Here is a 25,603-nt window from a genome sequence, read left to right as displayed (position 1 = left end):
TCAGCCTTTCGGTATCCATTTGTTTCTATTTTGAAGGTGGCTTGCCTTTTAAATGAGTTTATTTTAATCAAATGTATGTGAGTACATGGATGAGTTGTGGATGTGTTATTTTTAGCCCTACAGTGTCAGATGCAAAGTGATCTGAGCAACAGCTTCTGGCCAGGCTGAAAGAAAAACAACCTCAGTGAAGGTTATGCCTATAGTTTAACTTCATGTGGGCAAAGGTGAGGGTGTGTGTTGTCTGGATTTTGGAGCGAGGGAAACTGGTAGTGAAACTGTTGGAGGTTGGTTGTCTGTTATTGGAGTACCTAACCTCTGTATTTAATTGCAGTTTACCTGCAGGCAGTGAATGCTGTAAATGCAACTAGTGGGGCGAGGGCAGGGGAGTGTATTTTAGCGTAGGACAGCTGAGAGCTGCTAGTCTCTTGCTGGAGAGTGAAACAGTGGGCAAAAGCTAGCTAGCTGCTTTGCAGTTTTTTTCTTCATGGAAACATCATTTTCCATTTCACCACTGGTGCCCTTGTTTAGTGTAGAGCAGGCAAAATAATAGGACCCTTCACCTCTTACTGCTCTGAGACTTGGCGGTATCTGCACTCTCCCATACCGCTGTGCTGCAACTGTGTACAAAGTTGGGCGATTGCTGTGTGGCTGGGGCTGCACCTGCAGCTGGGATTTCCAAGGAGAGAGCAATGTGCTGGACTGCCAGGGCTCAGCAGACCCTGGCCTTCAGCATTGGTGGTGGACCCTGCAGGGCGGGCAGGTACCTGGATGGTGGGAGCAACCCTGCAAGAACCACACCAAGGCAGCTGCGGCGCAGAACTAGTGCCACGGAGATGCAGTCAGCCCTGCTCTGCCTCTCGAAGCTGTGTCCGATGACCTGCAGATGGACCTTCAATCACTGCAAGGGAAGACTGCTTTTCTTCTGTCATTCCCTCACATTTCTAATTTATCTGAATGTATAGAAAGGCATCCATGTTCTAAGATTATTTATGCAAATAACAACAAAAAGTCTGTTGCTGGTAGCAGGGCACTTAATATTTCTCCTGGTTTAGCGTGAGTTGATGTTAAGACAAGAGAAACCTGTGTTGCTGGTTCTTCACTTAGAGATATTACCTATATATCCCAACTGATGGGTATCTTTTCCTGCATTACAATGAGGACTGCAGAGTCACACATTTTTCACAGGCAGATTCTGACCTATTCAGGCATGCCTGTAAATAGGCACAGATATCCCAAGCAACGTAAAAACTTGGAATGACAAATAAAAGATAAAAATAACGCTGTGAGTTTTTACATGCTAGAAAACCTAATGATGTATTATGCTGGTACATGGACACAGAGAGAAACTGTGGTGACAGTGATTTTGTGTGCGACAAAGGAACACAGCACGTAACTAGTCTGGTCCTGGCTCACCCTGAGCAGAGGTTTTTCTACCAAAATGGTGGTTGCAGGGGCTGAGGGGTTTTGACGTTTAGAGTTATCGCAGCATCGTAGGACAACACAGCACCAAATAACTCTTCGCAAGCACGTTCCCTTTGAGGCTCTGGCAGGCTGGGCGCTGAGCAGATGTCCAGCATCTCGCTCACCTGCTAGTGGGTCAGGGTGCTGTGTCACCCAGCGCTTGTGAACGCCCGGCATTTCCTCTCCTTTGGGCGAGAGCTAGAAAGGAAGGTGGTTTATTTAGAAAAGGTTCTTTTTGTTTACTTCTTTCTACTCTTACTCTTGGTAGAAATTACATTCCTCCTTCTGTGTGAAACATCTGCCTAGAATATAAATGTGAGGAAGTGACTGAAGAAATGGCTTAACTTGTTTATCATGTAATTTTGTAGAAGTTCTATGTTTTATCATGGCTTAGTCATGTAACCACATATTCCTGTTAAAATAAGGAAATAGTGACAATAACAGAAGCTCCTGTTCTTAGAAACCTGAGCTTAAACTTGCCCCGGGGCAAGGCTGGTGTGCAGTGGGGCCAGCAGTGCAGCAGGGGTGTGCTTCATGTCTGCCCATCACTCAGCAGCCACCTGGAGCAGCCCCAGCACCCAGTGGCTCCAGCCTGAATCCTGTTTTCCAGGATTTCCAGCTCTGGCCATTTTTTTTAGGTGAGAAAATAGCGAGTGAACGTTCCCCATGTCTGGGAGCATTGTGCAAATGGGCAGGGATGTGTAAAGGGACCTGCTCGCTGGCTGGTTCCCGACAGCTCGTGCTCCAGGTGAGACTCGTGGGCATCATTTCTCTCGCTTAAATCTGTGATCCTCAAATCTCATTGCTTGGAAGTTCCTTCAGGCCCTTGGCCAAACCTGGAGCAGGCAAAAATATTTTCCCTTTAAGACTGCGCTTTCAATAATGAAAACTAAAAAGAAAAATAATAAGGCTGGTTTTCTCACTCTAGTTCCTAAATGGGATAATATGTCTATTCCACTTAGATACACAATGGACGCTTTTTGGTTTGTAATTTGTAATTTATTTTATTCTGTAGGACCTGTAGTTCTGAACACTTTTGCTCTTTATTTATTTATTTTTATCACTCTTTCCTGTTACTCCTCATTTACTTATTTATTTTTGCTCTTGGCTCAGAATTCCATATGCATCCTAATTATATAGCCCTCTGAGCTTTATCATTCATTGACCAAACATCAGAGTTCACTGTAATAAATATGACTGTTTTTTGGCGGCACTCTCCACATGTCTTTCATAGCTGAAGGATTTGCAGCACCTCCAAATGTCTTTAATTTTTTTTCCCCTTCAAATTTTGATTAGAAACATCACTCAGAGGAACAGTTTGCATTTTCTCTGCTTCTGTAATCATATATAAATGTAAGTGGTCATAACTGTATTTTTTCAAATTCTTTCTCCACCTTATTTTTCAGGAAGAACAGCCCTAACAGATGTAGCTATGCTTAGTTCCCATGTAAGCCAGAATGCTTTTTGGATATAGCTCTTCGCGTGATAACTTAGTAAAATCTGGATGTTAGGTACAAGGTGGTTTTCCTAATTGGACTGTGCAACTTTGAAGCCAGGAATCAGTTCCTCCTTGTTCCCACGTGTTTTTGAGACAACAGCTTGTAGGTTTGTGGTATGAATGGTCTGGGGAACAGCTCTGCCCTCCTTCCCTGGGGATGCTGTTCCCTTGAGCCATGTGCCAATGGTAAGTGCCTGGTGCTGCTCTGGAGTCTCGGAGCACGTGTCATCTTCTACTGTATCCATGGTTACCTGGGTTGGGAGATGGTCATGTCCCTAAGATGTTTCTGTGGTGCTTGTGCCACAGGGGATGCGTACCCCTGTGGTGCATTCAGGTTTGCTGCGTGCCAGCAATACTGGGACCTGGAGAGGTGCTGGTGTCCAAGCCCTGGGTGGGGGTGCCAAGGACCCCTTGTCACACTGGGAAAGGCAGGATCAGCCACAGAGACTTTTTCTCCCAACATCCAATATTTTTCTCATGGCTGGAAATTGTTTATTTTAGCACATTCCTTTAAGTGGTTGCATACAGTTATGAAACAAATCAGTGAGCTGAAAACTGAGCTCAGCTGTCGTACCTTTCCAGTTCAGCCCCTTCTTACCTCTTTACTGGCTCTGCAAGAAGACCCAAAGGAAAATTTGGAAACAGTAACTGAATTGCTTCTGTTGTGTCAAGCAACAGAGTGATTTGTTCATAGCTCAGTGTAGGAAGGAAATCTGATATGATGAGATGGGGACAATTGGTCTATCGTTTTTCCCATTCCTCCATGGCCACCATCTCCTTTCTACCACTCTTCCTCCCCTCTCCCACCCCACCTACATGTTTCTCTCTTTCTACAAAAGGGTGGTAAATATAGCAGGTTTTTCTGATGTATCCGAAATTGCTCCCTGAGCGAGGGAAGCCTAACGCTGCATGTCATGCATCTCTGGTATGCATTGCAGGCATAGGGAGTAGCATGTAGAAGTCATGTTGCTGTTTGTCCTGTAAGCAATGTAAGTATTGCTGCACAAACATACAATTAATCGAGAAACTGCGTGCTCTTTGCATTTTTCTTCACAGTTAGTAACAGAACTTACTACAGAGAGAACCTCCCAGAAATCCCCTGACCTTAAGAGCACATTTGGCTGTACCTAAGCAAGGTGAGGTCTACACCAGGCTCTGCCAGCTGGTCTCCTAGGCAGTGTTGCGTCTACTCACAGGTCTGGTCTCCTTTGACTTTGCACCTTCAACAGGTACAGTGAAGCACCACTCAATAGGAACAGCCATTTGAAACACAGAGGATCACATAGAGACACTTAAGAATTGGTAAGAAAAGGTTAACAGTCATTCATCTCCCAAGGGGTGGGTGCAAGCACATATCTTTACAATTTTAGCTGTAGCTGTGATGTGTACAATGTTTACTAATGTTGTAATCGAACAAGTAAAATCTGCTTCCGTGAACTGCAGCTGGATTCTTTCCAAGGAGCTTGTTTTCCTTTTAATAATTGTGTTATTAATTAGATCAGCAAATCATTGTAGTTTTGTTTGGAACCAATCAGCAAGTGTTGCCATCTTTGAATGCTTTGGTAAGTGGTTGTTTTCTTGAAAGAGGTCTTTCAGTGGAGAAAAGCCACCCTCCTCTACGGGAAGATGGCTTCTGCTCAGGGAGATCGGTGTATTCCCAGCCTACTTGCCAGTCTCCACAAAAGAGGATATTAAGAAAAGTGAGCTTTCTCTTTTTCAAAGGTATTGCAAAGCAACAGTAGGTTTTCCATCCATTCAGCAGAAATATTTAGCTCTTACCGCAGTTTTATCAGGTTATATTAGTCTTATACCCTTGTGAAACTACATATTCTTGGCTGTGAGATGCTCTTGAACAAAGCCACTCGATGATCCTGGGAAAACTTTGTATCCCGGTGGATGTTTTCAGGTGGTCTGGTTTGGTCCTTAGCACAGCATTTACATGGAAATATGGAGTGCTGGAGGCATTGTAATGCTGGCTGCCCTTTTATTGGTCTTCGCCCTCAAGTCAGGCTTTACCAATCCAAGGAATTCAGTATTTCAGGCGAAGAACTTTTCACAGATGGTATTTGTGAAGATAGCAAGGAAGAAATTTAAGGAACGTTTAAGCTTTGGCAGTTACGAGACCGTTTTAATTTCATACATGACAGCAGCACATGAGAGGCATTCCACGGTGCTCACCTCTGTGCATGCTACTACAGGTGCTGCCCTCCTGAGTTAACCTTGGATTGCAATAGAGACGGGCTGGAAAGGGAATGCTCTTTCCTTGACAAGTTTTCTGCCCTCGTACTGAACTCGCTGAGTTATGCTGTTTGCTGTGGAGCTGCCCACAGACCAGCCACGAGCAGAGCCCGCAATACAGAACGCTCCTCATGCGCAGGGTGGTGGAAGGTATCCTCTACAGCGCACAGTTCATGTATTTAATATAAAGAATAAAAGCCTGTAATTAAAACCTGAAGATTTAATTTTGAATAAAAATTACGATAACTTTAATAGCTTCAGGAAGCAGGGTTTTTTTCCCAAGGTTGGAAGTCATATCTTTTTCACTTTAAAAGCAGTTGACAGAAAGGAAACCTTCAGTGGTATTTCGTTTTTCCCTTGGAACATTTTTTTTTCCCCTCCCTTATGGAAATGTTACTTGGAAAATAAAAGCTCATTGGGAAATGGAAGAGGGAAAACTGTACTACTTCTAACTGTGCATGGGCTGCTTTTATACCAGAAGGAGTTTTCTACCACCTATATACTATCACAACCTCATTTTTCATTTTTTGTCATCATAGATTTAAAATTAGAGGAGACACAACTGGGGGCTGTCCTGCTTATCCTATTCCGGTGCAATGGTTGTGAGTGCTGTATGGCACAGTCCTCTGGTCGGCTGGGCATTCCCGTTCTGCCTGCCTGCCTGCCTTTGCCTTCCCCAGACCTGTGTCAGGCTTGACACCGAATTCTGGAGACAGAGGATTATTAATGCGAAAGTCACCCCTTAGTTTGACCAGCACTTCCTTCTCCAGCAAATGCACGTGTTGCTAAAAGCATCCAAAATATAATGACTTACTGGCTCTGAATCCCCCCAGTTCCCCTTTCACAGCACATTCATGAAACATTTATCTAGAATCCCTGGCATGAATCTTTAAAAACAAGGATGCCCTGTGGGCCAGCTGTGTGACAGCCTTTCACAAAGATGCTTACTAATTGCTTTTGATTAAATTGCATTTCTGCTGGTCCTTGATGCATGCTTTCAGCCAGCACTCTGGTACTGTGGGCAATCCCCGATGCTGGTGATGCCACCTGAGCTATTCAGGTCCTCTGAAATGGCACGGGGTACTGCAGGGCATCACCCAAATGTCTAGTGATCACCTTTGACATCAGAATGGGGAGCAGGGAAGAAAAAGGAACTAGGGGTTTTTGCCTTTACAATTGTATATTTGTGTGTGTATATATATATAAATATATATATAAACCAATTGTATTTATGAGAGTTTAATAACCAGCCACCCAAATGTTTGCTTAGACTCCACGTATGTAAGCCTTTGGAGGGCTTGTTATTCTGTTGACACAAGCTAAAGGAGCAAGATGCTTTCCTGGGGTTGTGCCGCTGGTGTGTGGTCCTTCAGACAAGCCATCCTCCTCCAGTCCGAGGGCAGGTGTGCAGGGCAGGCAGTGCTTTATTAAGACCCTGGGAGCACCAAGTTCATTTCTTGGCCTTCCGTTTAAAGGTTTCCTCTGTGCTTGTCTTTTCTTGCTTGGTAAGCTAGGCTGCAAACAGCTCGAGGCTCCCATGTCAAATTCTTGTTAGCAGCGTGCGGTTCTGCTGGGAATATGCTTAAATCTGAGATCCGGTGCATTTATTCACCTGTCCAACAGTAGCACAGTAACAGTGAAAATCTCTGGCTTGGAGGAGCATCTCATGTGGGACCAGTGCTCGGGGGGAGAGGGGCTGCCCCTTGCTGCCCTGCTGCCTCAGTGAGCAGGGAAACATTTAATAAACCTGAAACAAGGTGTTAGGCTGTTATTTCTTTGTTCTCTCCTTTTTGAGAACTGTCATCCATCTGGAGGTTGCAAACTGAGATTTAGAAACAGCTGCTGTTGGAATATCGTTTGCCGCTTGGTTAATTAAGAGACTGCCATGCAGATTTGTGGCTATTGAATTTCTTCTCTATTCTTATTTTAAGTGGCTACAATATTGCTAAAAATTCACTAACAAGTACAGATACAGAATCCTTTCATCTGAAGCATCAAAGAAAATGAGCTACTCTGATACCTCTCACACCGGTTTTTGTTTCAGCTGCTCTCATTCATTCTTGTCAAAAAGATGCCAATTGTGATTTAGATCCTGCCAAGAGAAAAGGAGCCAGCTGTTGTAAACAGCAGAGGTGTTCAATTTGCAAAATATTCCTGTAATCATCTGTGCATTTTCTTTAGAGCAAGCCACCTTTTTGAAACAAGGAAGAATCCAATGTGTTTCTATGCAGTTTTAGTTTTGTGCAAAAATAAACCAATATTTATATGGGTTTGGAGAGTCTCTTAATGAGGGGTAGGAAGTTAAGGACTGGAGGTGGAGGAGGAATGTATATGAGGACATATGTCATGGCAAAGCTTTTTAATCACCTTTTAATTGCATTTAAGTCATCTTTATTCTGAAATTGGTGTGTTCTGTATCTAGCAGGTTTTTATGCTTTTTGTCACTGCTGTTCAGGTTTCCAGGGGCATCCTCCCGGTTTTGTTTCATAATGCTGCTATTCACATACAGGAGCTGTCATCAAAAATCAGTGTTGGCTGGGAGCTGCTTATGGCAGCAGTGGAGATGCTGCTGCTTTTCTCTGCAAGTAGGATAGATGGCAACTGCAGTACCACAAATGTGATTTAACATTTCCTTGGTTTTGTTACTTTGTGAGTGGCAGGCAGTACGGTATGTTAAATGTTTCTTACGCAGTCGGCTGTTGTGTAAGACATTGTTTGTCTTGTGCAATGTAAAGCTCAGCAGATACGGATACTATGGGATGAACAGAGGAGTGACGTGTGCTCCCTTCCCTGCCGTTGATGCTCCCTGGGAACCAGAGCCCAATCGCAGGCATCACCGCGTCCCACGCAGCGGTCATGCAGCCTCTGCTCAGGGTCTCCTGTGCCTGGAGGAACCGAGCTCACCCTTGCCCTGTCCAGCTCCCTACTGTGAGCCAGCCTGGCCCCAGGAAGGGGCTCAGCTGAACGTACATGGTGCCAAGGCGGTCCCCAGCTCCTGCAGCTGCATTCGTGGGGGGGGGGGGTGGATGTTCTGCATCGAACCTAGGGTGGCTTGATGTGTGCAGTCCAAACCCTCTGCCTGTGGGGAGAGTTCCTCCTGAAACACCCTGACAGCAATGCAAGGGCTGAAACTGGCATATTACTCATTTGTGCCTTACAGGAGAGAGCCAGGCATGCGGAAAGTATCGAGAGGGAAGGTTGTACCTTGTGTTTTGTTTGGGTTTTGGATGAGAGGTATAGCCGTGCTTACTTTTTTCATGCTACGCCTCTCTATGCACGTTGTAGTGTTCATGGCAGTAGAGGCTAAGTAGTGTATCTAAAAGGTATTTTGCCTAGCATCAGTTTTAGCACTACCCTGGTACTTGCATACCAAATGAATGTCTGATCCAGTTTTGGTAAGAAAGATATCTGTTCTGGTTAGGTATCTGCCTATCTGATAGCTCCATCCGGTAGATACGGGTTATCTGTGCAGGTCAGAAGTGAAGAGTGCCACCGCACATCTGGTGGTGTCATGCTGTCTGCCTGCCCTGGAGCCAGCCTGACAGCTCTGTCACCTCGGGTTGTGTCAGTGCACAGACGAGTGATTTGATGTACATTAAAAGCATTAATTAGATAAAAATGGTGGGCTAGCACGTGTTTCAAAGAACCCCTCACCAAACCTATGATGAGTAGAAAAGTATCTTTGAAGGAGCACCTATGTCAGTTCGTAGATCTATTTTAGAGTAATTTCTGTCCTGCTGTGCTGTTGGGGAAAATAATCCCATTTTTATTACTCGACCCATGGAGGTTCAGTCTATTACTGCTTGCTTTGCTTTGCAGCGGATTGGATTTCTCCAGAGAGGAAATTAGATTTTTCCTTCCTTTCCACTCTGTCTCTGTCCTGTGCTTACATCAGTTGGTGGCTGTCCATGCACTGCAGCGATACCCTTTCCTTCCACGCGCTGCTTCGTTTGCTGTTCTCTAATAAACTGTATTTACACATGGTGCTTTCCACCGTAACTTCTGGTGATGGCAAAGATGATCAAGAAAATGTGCTCCATGTCTAAACTCGGCCAGAAGTGAGTGTGGGCTTAACCTGGGCCATTTCAGCCGGCGCTGAATCAGAAGTGTGCTGATTTGGGTGAGGAGTGTAAATAGCCTGTGGGTAGGGCTTTCAAATCACCTGGAAATTTAGGTATATAAACAGATATGCTGGGATTTATTTATTTACGTCTCCCCCTGGCAGCCAGCTAGGCTTGTCTGGGAGTTTATTAATAGGTTTTGCTGCAATTTTATCTTGTCGACTAGCCACAAGTGAGCTCGCGGGCCATGTTATTCTAGGAATATCCAGTGAGATGATCTGTTTACAGCAGAGGGCAAATTCCACGGAGAGTGCTGAAGGAAGAAGAGGCCCCCGAGGTTCGAGAGAGCTTGGTGGGAATTAGGAAATACCGCAGCTGTGGGGACGGGGTCACCTCCCAGCGGTCTTTAAGGATCACTGTGATGGAGGTGGCAGAGCACATCGTGCCAGAAGGGTCAGCTTGGGGGGCACAGCAGCGGTGGGACATGCTGGAAGTACTGAATAGCTTGAAAAACTAAGTGCTCCGAGATGTTTTTTCTTTCCTTTTGTGCTCTGTTGTAAAGCAGAGTCCAAATGCAAAATCCTGTCTTAGGGGCACAGCCTGCACGTTACTCTTGACTGAGCCAGCAGCTGCTGGGGCCAAGAGGCAAACAGCCCTGGTGTTTTCGGATGCCAACACCCCTGGGAACTTCAGGTGTCCTGCATTTTACACCTAAAAGCTGTGTTGCCTGAGCTTTCTTCTGCTCAACTGATAATATGGGCCTTGTTCATCTCAGTCTGATTGTTTTCCTTCCTTTTGGGATAGGGGGACATCTTGAGGAGTCCTTACAGGGAGGGAATTAAGAGTGTTGGGTGTGTGGTAATATGAAGGAAACTGTCAAAACTTGTGATTATTTTTTTTAATATATATATATATATAATGTAAAACTGTGAATGTGAGTCTAGAATTAGATTGTCTCCTCGGGGATTTCATTCAGTGGGAATGCTGTTGCCCAGACTTCAGGTGCTTTGTCCTGGCTATTTTCTCCAAGGGATACTCCTATATAATTACAGTCTTCATGGCTCATAGACTGAAACTGGGCAGGGAGAGAAAACTGCAAAGGCACAAAAAGCGGTTAGCTTGTGGTTTCTGATGGAGCTAGCGCTTGGGCTGCGGTGCAAGAATTGCTTTGTGTTTTGGGACTGGAGATGGGTGAGTGGATGCTAGAGAGTTGTTCAGGCAGTGTGATTTAACCTCTTTTTCTTCTTGATATATTATTTGCAAATGACTTAAAACTTCTTTTTTCTTTTTCTTTAAATAAAAGTATTTGCTGTTCATCCTTGTGCAAATATCCTGTGAGAATAAATGTCAGTCTTTGAAGACAAATGAGAGGGTTTCTGAAATCTGAAACCAATTATTTGTTAGCGGTGTGCAAGTGTAAAACTAAGTGAAAAAGGATGGGATGTGGCCCTTAATCCCTTCATGGCGATGACAGGTCGCCCAGTGGGGTTTGGAGGAGGTGGGCTAAGCAACGTGAGCTGATGTTAACCCGGTGTTACTGTGGTCCTCCCCCGTCTCCTGTCCGTATGCCCATCTCCTCTAGGCAGACTGCTCCTTTCCACAGCTGCAGGTGGAGAGGGTGGGAGAGAAGAGCCAGCTGGAAACGGGAAAAGGCAGCATTGCAGATTTCGGGCCATGGCATGCTTAGATAATTTTAACTCAATTTCCCATCTTCTTTTCAGAAGAGGTTGCCTGAAAAATTGTTGTCAAGGGTATGCCAGGGGTTTATCCATCCCAATGCCAGGGAGAGGAGAAGCTGTTAGCAAAGGCAACTTGTTCTTTCCAATCTAAAATCCATTCCGATCTAAAATCCATGTGCCCCATGTCACCAGTGCCGGTTGCATTTGCAGTGGTTAACCAGTTGTCTGACCCATGGTTTTCTTGTGCCTTTCCCTGCTGATGCCCAGGGACAGTGACCTCCTGTGCAAGGGAGCAGCTCTGCATGTGGTGGGGCTGAGCCCCCATGGCATTGCAGAGGCTCTTCATCAGCTCCCTCCTCACCCATGTCCCAGCAAGTCGCAGTGCTTGCAGTTGTACAGCTGGCATGGCCCAGCCACAAGCCCTCCTGGCTCGTCCGTGTGGCCCATGCAGCTCGTGAGGCATGCTGGTGGGAAGAGTGCCCTGGTCTCGCTTGGAGCAGGCGCTCTAACTCCACCCACCATCCCACCTGACATATCAATGATGTTGGGATCTTCCTAAATTTCACCAGTCACACCAAGATACGTGAAGGAGCCCTGTCCTTTTCCATAAATACCAGCCATTTTGTTCAGCTGTTGGGGACAATTGATTTTGCTGTGGAACACAATCTAGAGCACTGTTGTCTTCTGCAAGCTATTTCTACATTTCCAAAGACTATAAAAAATAAAGCAAAACCTTTCAGGCCTAATGGCTCTTTGCAGACACTCCAAAAATGTGTGCAGGTCTGAGATGTGCCGTACCTCATCTCCCTACAGCCTGACTCCAGAAACATCTTCCTTTCTGCTCTGCTCTGCTCCCTGGGTTCTTCCAGGCACACCTGTATCCAGGTGAGGTGGCACAAATGGCATGCACCAGTTCAAATGCCATATGGCTGTAATGAATTGGTTTGCTGATGTTTATATGCAGCTCCTTTATGGCAAAACTGCAGGTGCACTTGCAGAAGGGCCTCCCAGCGCTTCATGTGCTCTGTGGATGGGTCTGCTTTTCCCTGTGAAGGCTTGTTCAGGTTTTCCCTTCTTCCTAACAAGTGTCCCAAAGGGTTGTGCCACAGGGGGTTTGTAGGGGGAGTAAGGGAGGAAAAATTAATCCCTTTTAAAGAAAAGTAACTTCAGTATTCCAAAACCTGCTCAGGAGATCTTATTTGATCCGACTCACTGTGGTCTTGTGGTGTCCTCTTAGTATACCAAAACCGTTGGTTTGAAAGTACTTTCCTTGAGCTTTTCCTTTGTCACTAGCAACAGCCAATATAGCTGCTACAGTTCTTATTCCCTTGGTTAATGTTTGAAAAGATTTCTCATGGAATTTCTAAATAACTAGATAAGAGATCTTACAGAAGGACAAAGTGATTTTTTTTTTCCCAAAACGGTCTCTAAGTAGGCAGATTTGCACAACCATGCTCATCCTCTTAACGCATTTCATTCCTGCATGTTCTCACACCCAGGCACTCTCAAGGTCCAAGGTGTTTGTCCGCATGTTCTGGCCAGGATCATTTGTGTGACACAGAGGACAAGTGTCAGTGGCTGCTGTGTCCTCATCACATCCCTGAGGTTGTTCTTGGCAAGCAAAAATGAACCAGCTTGGAGCTGCTTTTCATACCATTTAGGCGTTGATGATGTTTACAATTTTTTGTTTCATTTTTTTTTCTCATCCCTTGTAATTCACAGGCAAACTTCATGAATTTTGGTTCTTTCCTCTGCCCCCATAGTCTTGATATTTTATGACTCTAATCCTGTTCTTCATCTTCATGACAACTTGCCTGCAGGTCACGTTGTTCCTCCTCCTCTCGTTATTTGAATGAAATCACGGGTAGGTAGGATGCGATTGGCACAATGGGCATGTGCCATTCCCTTACTCCATGCTCTGCCCACCCTTCTGGTGCCTGCTTGTTTGCTTGCTTGCTCTTGCACACGCATACGCTCATATACACACACGCACACTTTTACTCTGCCTTTTTTCATCACCGTTTTGAATACTTTGAATACAAATTGCTGCATGCAGACTTGCAGAGTAATGTGTCTGCCCCCAGTACTGTTCCTTCTGTGCCAGAATGTGTCTGCCCATCCTGCATGTCAGTAGTGGGGTTACTTTTCTGTGCATCAAACAGCCACCAGAAATTTTTGAATCCTTTGTAAGAAGGGACGTAGTTCACGCCGGCTCTCCCTGCGCCAGGTTTGCAGGCTGTGAGGCTGCTGAACGTTGATTTGCTCATTTCTGCAGCAGAAGGGCATACAGGGATAGGGTCCCAAAGGAGGAATTCTGTGCTTTGTTTCTGCGTTTCCCGGCCAGAGGTGTATGCTGTGCCATGAGTCTGGTGTGTTCAGTGTCTTGTGATGCCTGTGGGGCCCAGGTCTGCATCGCACGTGTGGTAAGACAGTTGCTGTCAGGCTGGGTCGTACTTACAGCGTGTTGGAGCAGTTCTGGCGGGGTCCAGCTTCTGCGCTTGTGATGTCTGCTGTTGCTGGGTGTCTATTGATGGTCAGAAAGTCTGCTTCACATGTCCCAGGCATGCCTGATTTCACTGCCCAAGTGCTGCAGGACTGCTTTGCATGCAGGTTTCAACTTGCCCAGACAACCACTTGCCCGGGACTTACAGAAATTAGGCATCTGAGTCGGATCTGCTGCTCCCACTGTGTTGCACAGAGTAGAAATGCTGGACAAGGAAGCAAAATCCTTTCCATGCCTGTTTCCTTGCCCAGACAAAATTTTTTCAATTAGAGCAAACGGATGTATCCAGAAGGGGTTGGTATTGATGGTGATTTCCATTATTTTTGTGTATGACCAGAGTTTGCTCCGCACTCTACAAAGTAGTTGAGGTAGAAACCTTTTCAGTGAGTGGGATCGCAGGAGCTTTTTTACTGAATTTGCCACGGATGGATAAAGCTGATCTCTGTCTTGTAGTGATTTTGTCTGAGTTAGTCATTTATCACACAAACTGGGGGCCTCGTGCCTGGGTGTGTTGTGGCAGCAGCATGAGCACCAGCAGGGCGCGAGGTGACTTCCCTGGTGCTGGGGAAGGTGGCTGGCTGGCTGATAGATGCTTGCTAGAAACTGCAGCAAAGGTTTTTGTTGTATAAAATTGATACCAGAGATGTTGGAAAGACAGTAGGCTGTCCTAATATGAAAAACATTTCAACTGAAATGTGGTATTTCACGTACGCAGAGTGGCTGCTGAGGTCACTCGGAAGCCATGCTCACCCAGCTATAGGAGGGATTATTTTTTTGTTTTCTCCAGCTTTTTTAGAGGAAAGGGTAAAATTGATCATATGCATGGGATAATGCAGAGATGGAAATAGATGCTAAACAATCTCTGAAGTTATTTCCTTTCTATACAACAAATAACTGCTGCATATAGTTATGTACTGTGCACCAGTGCCTTAATGTAACTTTATTATTTGGACACCTCTTTCTGACTTTATATAAAAGTTGTTCTCTTGGTTATTTTTTTTATCTGATATTAACCTAAGCAATTCAATTGAAATGCCAAAGCCTTATGTATCTAATGCAGACTTCCCGTTTCTATAGCAACAAAACTCATCCTTGTACTTAATGAAGGAATATTGGAATGTGAGTAACTGTGGCTTTAAGGTTTAGAAAAACAAACAGAACTGCTTTATATTTGAAGATTAGAGCAATGAAACGGAAGTGACCTCTTTGCTTAGAACAAAAAAAATCACCTAGGCTTAGGATACTTCATTAGTAAGAATGAAACCATATTAATGTCATAAGGAGCTCTGTGTTTTAATCTTGTTTTTCTAATTAAAATGTAAAAGCCTTTTATAGCAAGTGAGAATCTTTGAGGGGTTTTTTTCCCTGCCCTTTCTTTTCCAAAGCTGCTGTGTTTGTGGTTAAGCTAATGAAAATTTGGGCTGCCTCACAACAGATTCTTTTTCCTTCTGTATTGGCAAAAATCCATCAATAGTTTTTGTCATTGGCTGAAAAAAAAAGGGGGGGGGGGGGGGGGGGGAATGTGTGGTGTTTAATCCTGCATTTTGATCCACAAGCTAGTTCCTGGTCAACTAGTTTAAATCTGTGTTACAGTGATAAATGCTGAACAAGCTGCAGATGAGAGAGTGAATGAAGGAGCAGTTGTCATCTCTTCCTATTAGCTTATAGCTTTTCAATTACAGTTTTAACAACCGTTAAATTCTAATTTAAGATAACCCTAGGAAACAACCCAAGGAAATACAACAGTGCTGACAGCAACATATCATGAATGTTTATGAGCCTATATTTCTGTATCAGCATGCCGATAAGTACTACACATTTGTGGCAGGTTTATTGTGCTTAATTATTAATCTGTAGAAGTGAATATGGGAAAATGGGAAATATGAAATAGGGGCTTCTATTGCAATCTTACTGGTGACAAAATTGTTTGAATATATTTCCACAAGGCAGTCCAATTTTTCTGCTATTTCTTGTGATTTTTTTTTCTGGGGGTTTTTGGTGGGGGTTTTTTGTTATTTTGGTTTGGTTTTTTTTTTTAAAAAAAGCTGTCATTCTGATAAATTCATCTTAATTTCTGAGGACTGAATAAAGGTAGCCAGAATTCCAGGTTTAAGGAAACTTTTAATCTGCTGAACTCACTAGTCACAAGGCAGCTAAGACAACCAGTGATGCCAGTGATGGCAGTAAATTGCCCCCCAGCAAAAGATAGTATGGAGGACAGGATAAGACAGATGGAAGGCTGGCTCGTTTGAAAGTTGATCAAGATTAGCTGTTGTGAAAACAAAAAGCAAACCCAGAAACAACCCACTCAGCAAAATCCAGTTTGAAACTGGCTGAGTCGTAGCATATTAAACTGTGGGCAGGTGGCATCCCGTATGAGCTGGGAGCCTGTATCCTGCTGAGAGCTGTGCTCTTCTGCCTCCCAGAAAACGGATTGGAAAGGCATGCAGCATCTCTGAGAAGCGTGAAAAGGCTGAACCCAAAAATCTTTGGATTGTGTTTTACCCTACGTTCCCTTTAAAAAACGAATAACTTAAAACTTGGTAAAATGCTTCTCTAGGCAGAGACTGAAAGGGAGCTGACAGCGATACAGCAGGTCTGCAGGAGATGCAGTAGGTGTGTGCAAGTTGCAGTGTTTGCACCGCAGCCAGCAGTTAACGGGCTTCTGCAAGGGTATTTGAAGCCCAAATACAGGAAGAAACAAGATTTATGTGATTGTGCATAACTTTGGTCAAAGGTCTTGAAGGACATTAACTCCCTGAAAGTTTCATGAAGAGATGCTCTGTGGGTGCCTTTGCTGGATGGGGGCTAATGCGTTGGCGTGTGCTCTGTGTTTCAGGGATAGAGCTCTGTCCTCCTGGGCACCGCTTCATGATCACCATGGTGGCGAGCTTCATCGAGATGGCGGGGCAGTTCCTCATGCCGGGGCTGGCTGCCCTCTGCAGGGACTGGCAGGTCCTCCAGGCCGTCATCATCTGTCCTTTCCTGCTGATGCTGCTTTACTGGGTGTAAGTATTTCTTTCTCCTGTCGGGTCAAAGACCACATGAGCTCCTAATGTGAGATTTGGGAGTTGCTGCACTGTTGGGAAGTGTATGTGCTTTCCAATACATATCAGCCTTTCCCTTTGTTCTTCCGTTCACCTTTTGCAAAGATTGGACTTTGAAATAAGAAATAAAAACTTCATAATTTGCTGTAGCCCACACATCAGTTAGATGCTGCAGTGTGGTGGGAACTTGGGAGATGGTCCATTTTCACTGAGCAGCAAGTTGCACTTTGCTATTATTATCACTGTCACTTCTTCTTTAAAGATGAAAACAATTGTTGAGAGGCCACATCTCAGCCTAGCTGTTGTCAGGTTGCGGCTGCACCGCTAAATTTTCCCTTAAAACCTGCATTGTGGTTCTGGGCTGTCACTGCTGCTTTCTCTGGCCTGGGTTAGCCAAGCTAGGTTAAAAATAACATAAGTCAGCTCTTGAACAAGCGCACTTGGACATCTTGTGTGCTTGAGGTAGCCAACCCTGAACTAGACTGCCTGCTCAATTTTGCCCAAATTAGTATACACTAACTAGTACTAACTAGTCTGCGCTGGGCAGTAGCTGGGGGTCATTCCCACAAGGAATCCTCCCCTCCTAGCTGTTCCTGTTCCTCTCTGCCCACTGCACTGGCAGCATTGCAGCACTGGTACAGCTGTCCTGAGAAAAGTAGGGTGGCTGTCACCTTAGGGTTGGTGCCAGGTCCATCCCCACCAGGACTATATACACCTCCCAAAAATCCTTTCTTTGTTGTTCTGTCTTAATAGTGACACGCAGTGGCAGCATAACACAATGGAGGCTTAGGAGAGCAGTGTTGTACAAAACCATAAGAGTAAGAACAAGCTAGATCATTTACTTTAAAGATAACACTAACAAGACTAAAACATTAAATTGTATGCTGAGAAAAATGAGAAAAAAAGGCCACCGTGCTGTACAGGACCAAGTTGTTTATGAACTGTGTGGGGGCCAAGCTGTTGTAATGCCTGATAGGTTGCAACATGTTGCAACTTGTTACAGTATGTAAGAATTTTTACCAGTTAAATATTTTTCTATTAATGCATAAAAGCCTTAAAGAGTTCTCCTGTGTTCATGGTAACAGCCCTCAGTGGGGATTTCTTAGCGTATCCCTGAGGTAGACATGCTGCAGCTTGGGCTGAGGGCAAAACACAGCACATAGGAGAAAGTTACGAGTCCTTTGCAAGAGAGTGAAGCTTTCCCCTCCCGCTGTTTTCCAACATATAACATCTAAATAGTCACATCTTGTCAGTGTTAATCTTGATGAATAACCAAGAGTGTTCCTGTTCATGTGCGATACTGTTCTTCCAAACCCACCATATGTTATACACGTGCAAACACACGTAGGTCTACTCTACAACCTCCCATTGGGATGCCTGCCAGCTGAAATGCCTTGTATCCACAACTGGATAGAACCCAATATCAAACAAAATGTTTACAGGTATTTGTATCCAAAAGGACAGTACAATAGTACGAAGACACCTAATAAATGTGGTAGACAACATGGACAGCAGTAACCCCTCAGCAGTATTCTGGAGGTAGCACGTTTTCCAGGTGGCTGAATCAAGGTCTCGTACATTTCCCGTTGGACATGGGTGACATGGAAAGCGATAGGAAATGCTAATATTTATTTGCTGATCTGCAAGAGCTTTGTGGCTTTTTGGCTGGGTGGGACAAGCAGCCCGTGCAAATAGATCCCCCTTACATAATGTGTGATATGACAGCTTGATAGATAGTGGTAATAGCCAAAGTAACAGGATTTGCAGTGCCCAGGCGTTTTGCATTTGCAGAAATGGACTGTGGTTAGGATGCCGGTTTAATTATGCTGTCGGTACAATATGCACTTTTCTCTTAGGCTTTTCTCTTCCATCTGTTGTATGTTCTCTGGAAAGTGCCACCGCTTTATTACCTCTTCCCTTTCCTCCCTTCTGCCCCCAGCATTGTGTTGGGGGAGCTGAGCGTGGATGCTCGGCATATGTTACAGATGAAGGAAGAAAACTCACTGATTTGTAATAAAGGAACGACTGGAAAACAACACTGCTTATTAATTCCCCATCATGTACCCAAAGCAGTGAGTTCAATAACAGACGCTGTGACAGCCCCTGCACTGCTGCCTCCTTACTCTCTTTACTTCCATCTCCTGCCGTAAGAGCTGTTTGCCCCTCCAGACTGGGGCTTAGCCCTCTCCCACGTATAGATTTGCTCTGCTCCCAGCCACATGCACATGGCAGGTCATACCATCCCTAGGAGGTGGGTGGCTGAGTGGATCGGGAAGCTGGGCATGGATGGGAGGAAAGGGAGAAGCACCAGATTTGTCTAGGAGGGATAGGCTAGTGGGCTGGGACACCTGCAAATCGAGCAGATGGCTTTGCTGAGCTCTCAGGTCGTTCTGGAAGGGCTGAGGCACCCACATAAGCTGGACATGAGCACAGGGCTTGGTGACAAGCATATAAAAATGGGTTGTAAGAAGTTAGGCTCCTTCCAAAGTGTGTGTGTGTTTGTGTTAGAGTTGTGAGGGAAGGGGAGCTCCAGTTATACAGAGGCATTATCTCCCATCCCTTGGACAAAGTAAACTCCTGACAAGACCATGCTGTGAAGGTCAGCAAAGGTATCAGTAATCTGAAATAAACTCCTGATTGACTCTAACCAAAACTGAAGAATGGGGACAGGGTGGCCAGTTCTTCTCTGGTGCTGTTAGGTTGGATTTATCCTCACCAAGACACGAAGTTGTAATAACTGGGCTTGTTGCCCTTGGGCAGACCCCTAACTGACACACGACACACTTTCCGTGGGCATAGGTTTGCTCTGCATCTGGACAGGGTCATGGTTCTTCCAGCTGCATGTGGTACCTGCCTGGCCTTTGTCTGTCTGTCCAGGATTCTTCACTGCCCTTCAGATTTCTCAGCCTTTGGTTCTTTTTCCCCAGTGTCCCTCCCTCTCTTCCCTCTCTCCTCTCCCAAGCAGCAGCTGTGTAACAGGAGATGAACATTTCCCTCTAGCCACCCACCTCCCATTCTTTTCTTTGACTGCAAAAGGCTGGTCCTTGCCTCACGGATGGAGGAGGTAGAAGACTATCAACCAGATGTCTGCAGTCAGCTCAGCCCGGTGATCTGGGTGACTGCCCACCCTCAGCAGAAAGCTGTCTCAGCTTCATTCCATTTGTATTTAATGCCAGGTGATGAAGCACGAGGTTGCGACCAAATTTCTGTGCAGAAGTCCACAGGGGCCAGGGGGTTTGCCTCCTTGTTTTAGGTATGAGGGGTTGTTTTTTGGCTTTTGAGTTTGTGGTGGTTCTTGGTTTGGCAACGGGAAGTGCAACAGTAGGTACGTACAGATGACCCTTGGCAGCAGGGTCCATGCTTGGGTGCTCGCACAGAGATGGAGCACCCAGCACTTCCCCTTGCTGTGCCTGATAACCTGGGCTCAAAGCAGCCCAGAAGTCTTAAAGATCCTTAAATGAAGCTCCCACTGCTTGCATTGAGGAATGGAGCAGCTGAAAGACGTGAGGCTTCAGCACTTTTTTCCTTTGAGAAAACTGCAGGAGCTGGAAGGTGAAGATGGTGTTTGTCCCCACAGTGCCCATCCCTGCAGCTCTCCTCCTTTCCCTAGGAGCAGTTATCACCGGAGGGCTTGTCATTTGGGACCTGTCAGCAGACTGTGCAAAAGGTGCAGCTTTTAGGTTAGTGGCGGAGGCTGTCCCTTCCCTGGAGCCAAGCGTGGGGAGACTGTGCATTCAAAGAATTCTTAATATTTTCAAAAAAATGCTTTTGCAGTACAGAAGGATATGCCAATGCGCCCATGCAGCACCAGCGGTAGTAAATAAGCTGTCAAGCTGAATGGCTGCCATCATGGCTGTTACATCTTTTTATTGCCTGATATCATTTAGATTGCAGTCTGCCTGACTTCTTTCTTCTTCTTTCAAAAGAAAAATAATACTTTCTCTATCTAGGATGGGAGGTTGCGCTAAGCTGTCTTCGAAATTACATCAGCCTTAAAAGATAGTACCATAATGGTGCGATTGCCTTGCCTGGTCCGCTGCTTAGAAGTGTAAGAACTGAGGCAGCATCCACAGCAAAGAGCAGTGCTTTGTGAAGGAAATGTCAGGTTTATTATATATTTGAAGGTAAAAGTAGTTGTTAAATTTGTTCTTAGAAAGGGCTTTTGGAAGATTAGTGAAAATGGGGCCTAAATAAGAAAGAAAAATATGCTTGGAGTTTGATAGGAAAGTTCTTGTATCTACAGAAGTATGGGAGTTTTTAAGATCTACATATTTCTTTTGGTTTCCTATTAAAATAAGCTCATCTGGGGAAAAAAAGGAAGAAAGATCAGTTAAGCTAATGAATCAGGTGAATATCAGCACTTGAAGGAAACAACCAGTTGGAAAATAAACTTTTGTATTTTGTACCTTTGTGTGCATGTGTATATTTTTAAGGTAACTCAACTAACATAATATTGTCATTACTAGGGAAGCTTTTAGAGAAACAACTGGATGTTGTCTGGAGCATGCACAATACTGACCTGCCTAAAAGAATGACTTAAAGTCTGCATATGTGGGAGAAGATTTTTTGACATGTTTAAAAATTAAAAATCTGTTCCATTATAATCCTAAAAAGTAATTTTTCTCTTTCTTCTCTGTGTCTTTATAAGAGAATCCAAATCACTTCTCTCAGCTATTTTCCTTCTTTGGTCTGAATTACCATGTTAACTGCACATCTCATTCATTCCCTCCTTGGCAGCAAATGTCTATTTCAGACAGTGCTGCCACGTTCTCCCAGTTTTTTGAGGATTGTATTAAGGGCAGAGCACCTCTAATACATTATAAAATTCTAATATGTCCTATTTCTATGTGATAGGATAGTTCCTGTACCATTTGTGAATCGGTGTAAAAGAAAATGTCATTGATTTGCCCATTCTGAACCTGTTTTTCCTCTTTATTTTGTGATTCTTCTGCTTTTTGAAAATAATTAAAGTAGCTAGTGAATGGTTAAATGAGCAGCTAAACACTATCAGTTCTTCCTCTGACAGAAACTTGGAAGCAACCCTAACCTGTTTTCCATCTTTAAAGTATTTTCCCAGAGTCCCTTCGGTGGCTGATGGCTACACAACAGTTTGAGGCATCCAAGGAACTCATCCTTCAGTTCACGCACAAGAACAGGATGAACACAGAAAGCGATATCAAAGGAGTGGTGCCCGGTGAGTAGGATAGACAGGCAACCCCAAATCCCTCCGCCCTGCTCCAAAGGCTGCATGTGGTATTGCTGCCCAGAATTAAATCATCTATTTACTGCCTGTAAAATCATCCTGTTCATTCATGCATTCATTCATTCATTTTGCTTTTCTTGAAAAACCATTCCGAACTCCAGCGCTGTGTTTAAAATTACTTGGCCTGTTGAACAGTCCTAGTAATTATAATCTCATCTTGCAGTGCCATATGTCTTTAGAGACATCTCTTGAAGAATTTTACCATGGCTACAGAGTGTGCCTTTAGCTCTGTGTGCCTCTGGAAAGGCACATCTTCCTGTGTTTTAAGGAAGATGCTCGCTGGGATCCTGCTCATCATGCATCACTTATTTTGTTGGTTTGGAGAAGTTGCAGCACTTGAACCTCCAATTCTAAAGTGCCAGCCCTGTGGCAGACCTAAACCACATTGCAGTTTCTCCTTAAAGCCTTGCTCCCAGAGCCGTTTTGCTTTCCTCTGCTGCACCATCTGAGCGATGCTGCTCTGGGGGTGGGAGGAGGCCCACAAGCGGTAGCAGTAGGGCACAGTTTTGGGCTGAGAGTCTCAATTGTCAGTTCCTCGGTGGTGATTTTAAAAAGAGCTGACTCTCATTGTCACCAGGATTGTCACTGAAATAGCCATGCTCCTGTCTCACAGGGTGCTTTGCAGAAGAGACTGTGTGTCTGTGTGGCTCTAACAACAAAGGTGAAGAGTTTCTGGATCTTCTCACCAGTGCACCTGTCAGATTTGGTTCAGGCTCCCCTCTTCCTTCTCACAGGCCTGATGGTGATGATAAACACCCATTCTGCACTGTCACTTGCAATCTGTATCAGACTACTCACTAGTTAGAAAACAGTGGAAAAGTTTCTTTTTTCCCCACTTTTTCAAACCCTACATGCTCTGACCCCAGGGGCTGCAGGGAGACCTCACCCCACAGCTCTGCCCACGGGGATCAGCCTGGCTGATGCTTGCTGTCAGAGGTCTCTGGGGTGACTGTAGCATCAGTCAGTCAGTGCTAAAGGCACCGGTCAGTACTGGAACAGACTTGATCCAGAAGAGAAAAATGTCACCAGTAACATCAGTGCCTAAGGAATGAAGCAGTCTTCGTCAGTGAGGGGTGAAAAAGTCCGACTTGGGTCTGTGGTATTCAGGTCACTGCTGCGGTTGGTGGTGCAGTTGGCACACGGGTTAATCAGCTTTTTTGCACATAATTGTGTCTGGGGTTACAGTTCCTGGATCTGCATTGCAAACAACATGGCTTTGCAATGTAAATGCTGTTTTTCTGGTAACATTCTGAAAAGCATAGGGGTATGTGAGCAGCAGCTGACCTGGTACTCTCCACCCCCACCTCCCTTTTGCAGATCATCCCCAGAGTGAAAATGATGGATCTTGAAGAAAATTTGTCTCTGAGGCCATGAAATGTCTCACAATTGGACTAGGAGTTTACCAGCCAACTCTGAATTTGGCTTGTCTCAGCTAGTCAGCTACTTGAATTTGCAGATGAAATAAAATGTATTTTAGGGGAAAGAAAAAATAAATTACTTGAAGTTTCCTTTAAGGAAAATGGTAAAGATGCAAGCATGTGCTAGAGGGAATTACTTAAGCCACGTATAATTATATTGTCCATAGAGGAATGCTAAGTATCAAAATGTTTTTATGACTTATTCATGACTGATTACTTTTTGCAGCGGTTTCATGGTAGAGGTACACCCCTGTTTAAGGAGAGACTCCCTTTCATGTGGAAAACAGCGTTATTACACATCTTGATGCTATAGATTCTCTGCCTGCAAATACATTTAGATATAGCAGTTGTCAGTAGATTATCCTTTGCAAACTTTGTGATACAGAACATGGTCACTTCTGCCTCCTCGTTAATGCTGCATTTGTTTGGGACATTGTTGGGTTTTTTTGTTATTTCTTCCCTCGCTTTTTCTCTTTAAAATCTTTCTGTAGCCCCACACGTTAAGGCTTTCCTGACCCAGCCCTGGAGGGACACTGCATTTCTGTAGGGAGAGCAAAAGAGGAGCACTATCAAAAGGATGAAATGAGCTTAACTAAAACTTTTGAAAGGAAGGAGCTTCTCTCTCATTCTGGGTGCATGCGAGTGTTGACTGTGAGTGAGGACAGGGGAAAAGCAGAAATTCCAAATGAAGAATGTGATCAAACTGCAGCCCACCTGTCCCCCCAGTGGGTCAGTAAGCCAAAGAAAACATTTCTCTGCTTTTGTGTGTTATAATCGCATGCCCGTAGTTGCTGTAGCAGGGAATGGGTAAAAAGCTGGTACTTGTCTGGGAGAAAGGATGCCATTGAGCCTGATGCAGATATCCCTGTTTCCCCTTGACTCCATTGTTGAGCTTTCCTATCTGTGTAGAGGGGGTTTTGTTTGTGATTTGTTTTATTCTTTGTTTTCCCTCTGAAAGGGCTAAAAACTGTTGTGCTCCAGTTAGGGGCCATTGTACTGCTGTTTATTATTCCTCGCTGCATTGTTGTAACAGCCTCCTGTGATTGAATTACTCCCAATACATTTAAATTATGAACTGCTCACTTGCAGTCCCTTCCAGCTGGAAACCCCACTGTAATTTAACTCGTATGTACCAGTCAAATTAGTGTATCCTATATAACAGATCATTACAAGAGTTACAGTAGTTTCATATGTACCCATTTTGGCAGCTGATATGAGTTCCGTAATAAAAAGAAATAGCGTTCAAGTGGATGAAGTATTTCTGGGATGGAAGAAAATGCAATTTTGAATTGCTGTCCAAGCAGTGAAGGGGCCTATTTTCCTCTCTGAAGAATCACACTGTTCCCATTGCCTGCTGAAAGCTTTTACTGGTCCATTTGGCTATGCCGCCCATAGTGGAAAGCGCCACTAACCTTCTGCAAGGTTTGTTTTCTCCACAGGGAGGTGGCCCATGCATTGGGTGGAAAAAAAGCAAAATTTATCTCCTGTTCCTGAATCAATCCATAGGGTAGGAGTGGTTTGCCAGTGCTGTCCTGGGAGGTGTCTCTAAAGAGAACAATTGATGTCTGGCCAGGGGTCCAGCTGCAGCTGAAAGGTCCAGCAGCTGTGGTAACCTCTGCCTGGGGAAAACCATCGGCAGGGACAGTACTCAGCCAGCCAGATAGTACAGGAGTGCGTTTGTACGGTAAACAAAGTGAGACAAGGGATGTTGACAGGAGCCTAGAGTGTTGTAAATTAACATTGCCCTTATCTTCAGTAGTCTGTCCCAGGGGTGTAATGTAGTGGTGATGATGTTGGTTACAAAACACACAGAAAGCAGCTTCCTCAGCACCTTTAAGTGGCTTTATTTTTGAGTGATTCATATACCTTGTGATTTTTGGCAGGAATAATTTGCCTTCATAAAAAGATTTCTGGTTTTATGTGGTCGTATTTTCTTCTTTAATGCTGAAGAAATCTAGGTGTGCTAATTAGACCTGGTTAAATCATCCCTAATGTTCTGAGTCTCAAAATTTCACCAGTTGGCTCAACACTCTGCCCTCTTTTAGAAATAAAAGTTTAAGTTCATTTTTGCATCAAGGGAATGATTTTTATCCAACTGCATATTGAAATGTCATTTGTAAAACAGGCTTTGTGAATTTTGTTGACAAATATTTCAAAACATTATCCAAAACTGTCAGCTTCAATCATGAGCAAATGAAATATATTGATAAAATTAATTCAGTACAGGTTTTTCACTGCTGATTTCTCTAAAAACTTTCCCATGTCTTCCCCATTCCTTTGTGGAACAAGAAAGAAACATACATTTCAGTGCAGCTGCAGGACAATAATTTTGACCTGAGTGAAATAAATACCGAGGAATTATGGACATCTGTTTAAAGAACAGGAGAAAAGAGTGTTTAGGGGAATTGGAAATCCCCAAAGCACCAACAGTCCTT

General features: G+C 44.4%; 1 protein-coding gene across 4 annotated transcripts in view; it reads left to right on the top strand.

Moving 5' to 3' along the window:
- SLC22A23 (solute carrier family 22 member 23) overlaps positions 1-25,603 on the top strand; it is a 113,684-nt gene that overhangs the window by 62,012 nt on the left and 26,069 nt on the right. For all 4 annotated transcript variants that reach the window (XR_008731191.1, XM_055703622.1, XM_055703621.1 and 1 more), the window contains exons 4-5: positions 16,280-16,448; positions 21,554-21,681. Coding sequence is in view for 3 of the 4 variants with exons in the window: in XM_055703622.1 (XP_055559597.1) it covers positions 16,280-16,448; positions 21,554-21,681 (297 nt within the window). In the remaining variant the exon portion in view is untranslated. The remainder of the gene's footprint in view (positions 1-16,279; positions 16,449-21,553; positions 21,682-25,603) is intronic.

The sequence above is a fragment of the Falco cherrug genome, chromosome 3, assembly GCF_023634085.1.
Source record: "Falco cherrug isolate bFalChe1 chromosome 3, bFalChe1.pri, whole genome shotgun sequence".
NCBI lineage: Eukaryota > Metazoa > Chordata > Aves > Falconiformes > Falconidae > Falco > Falco cherrug.
The sequence above is the reverse complement of the archived record's forward strand: the minus strand, read 5'-3'. Positions and strand labels throughout refer to the sequence as shown.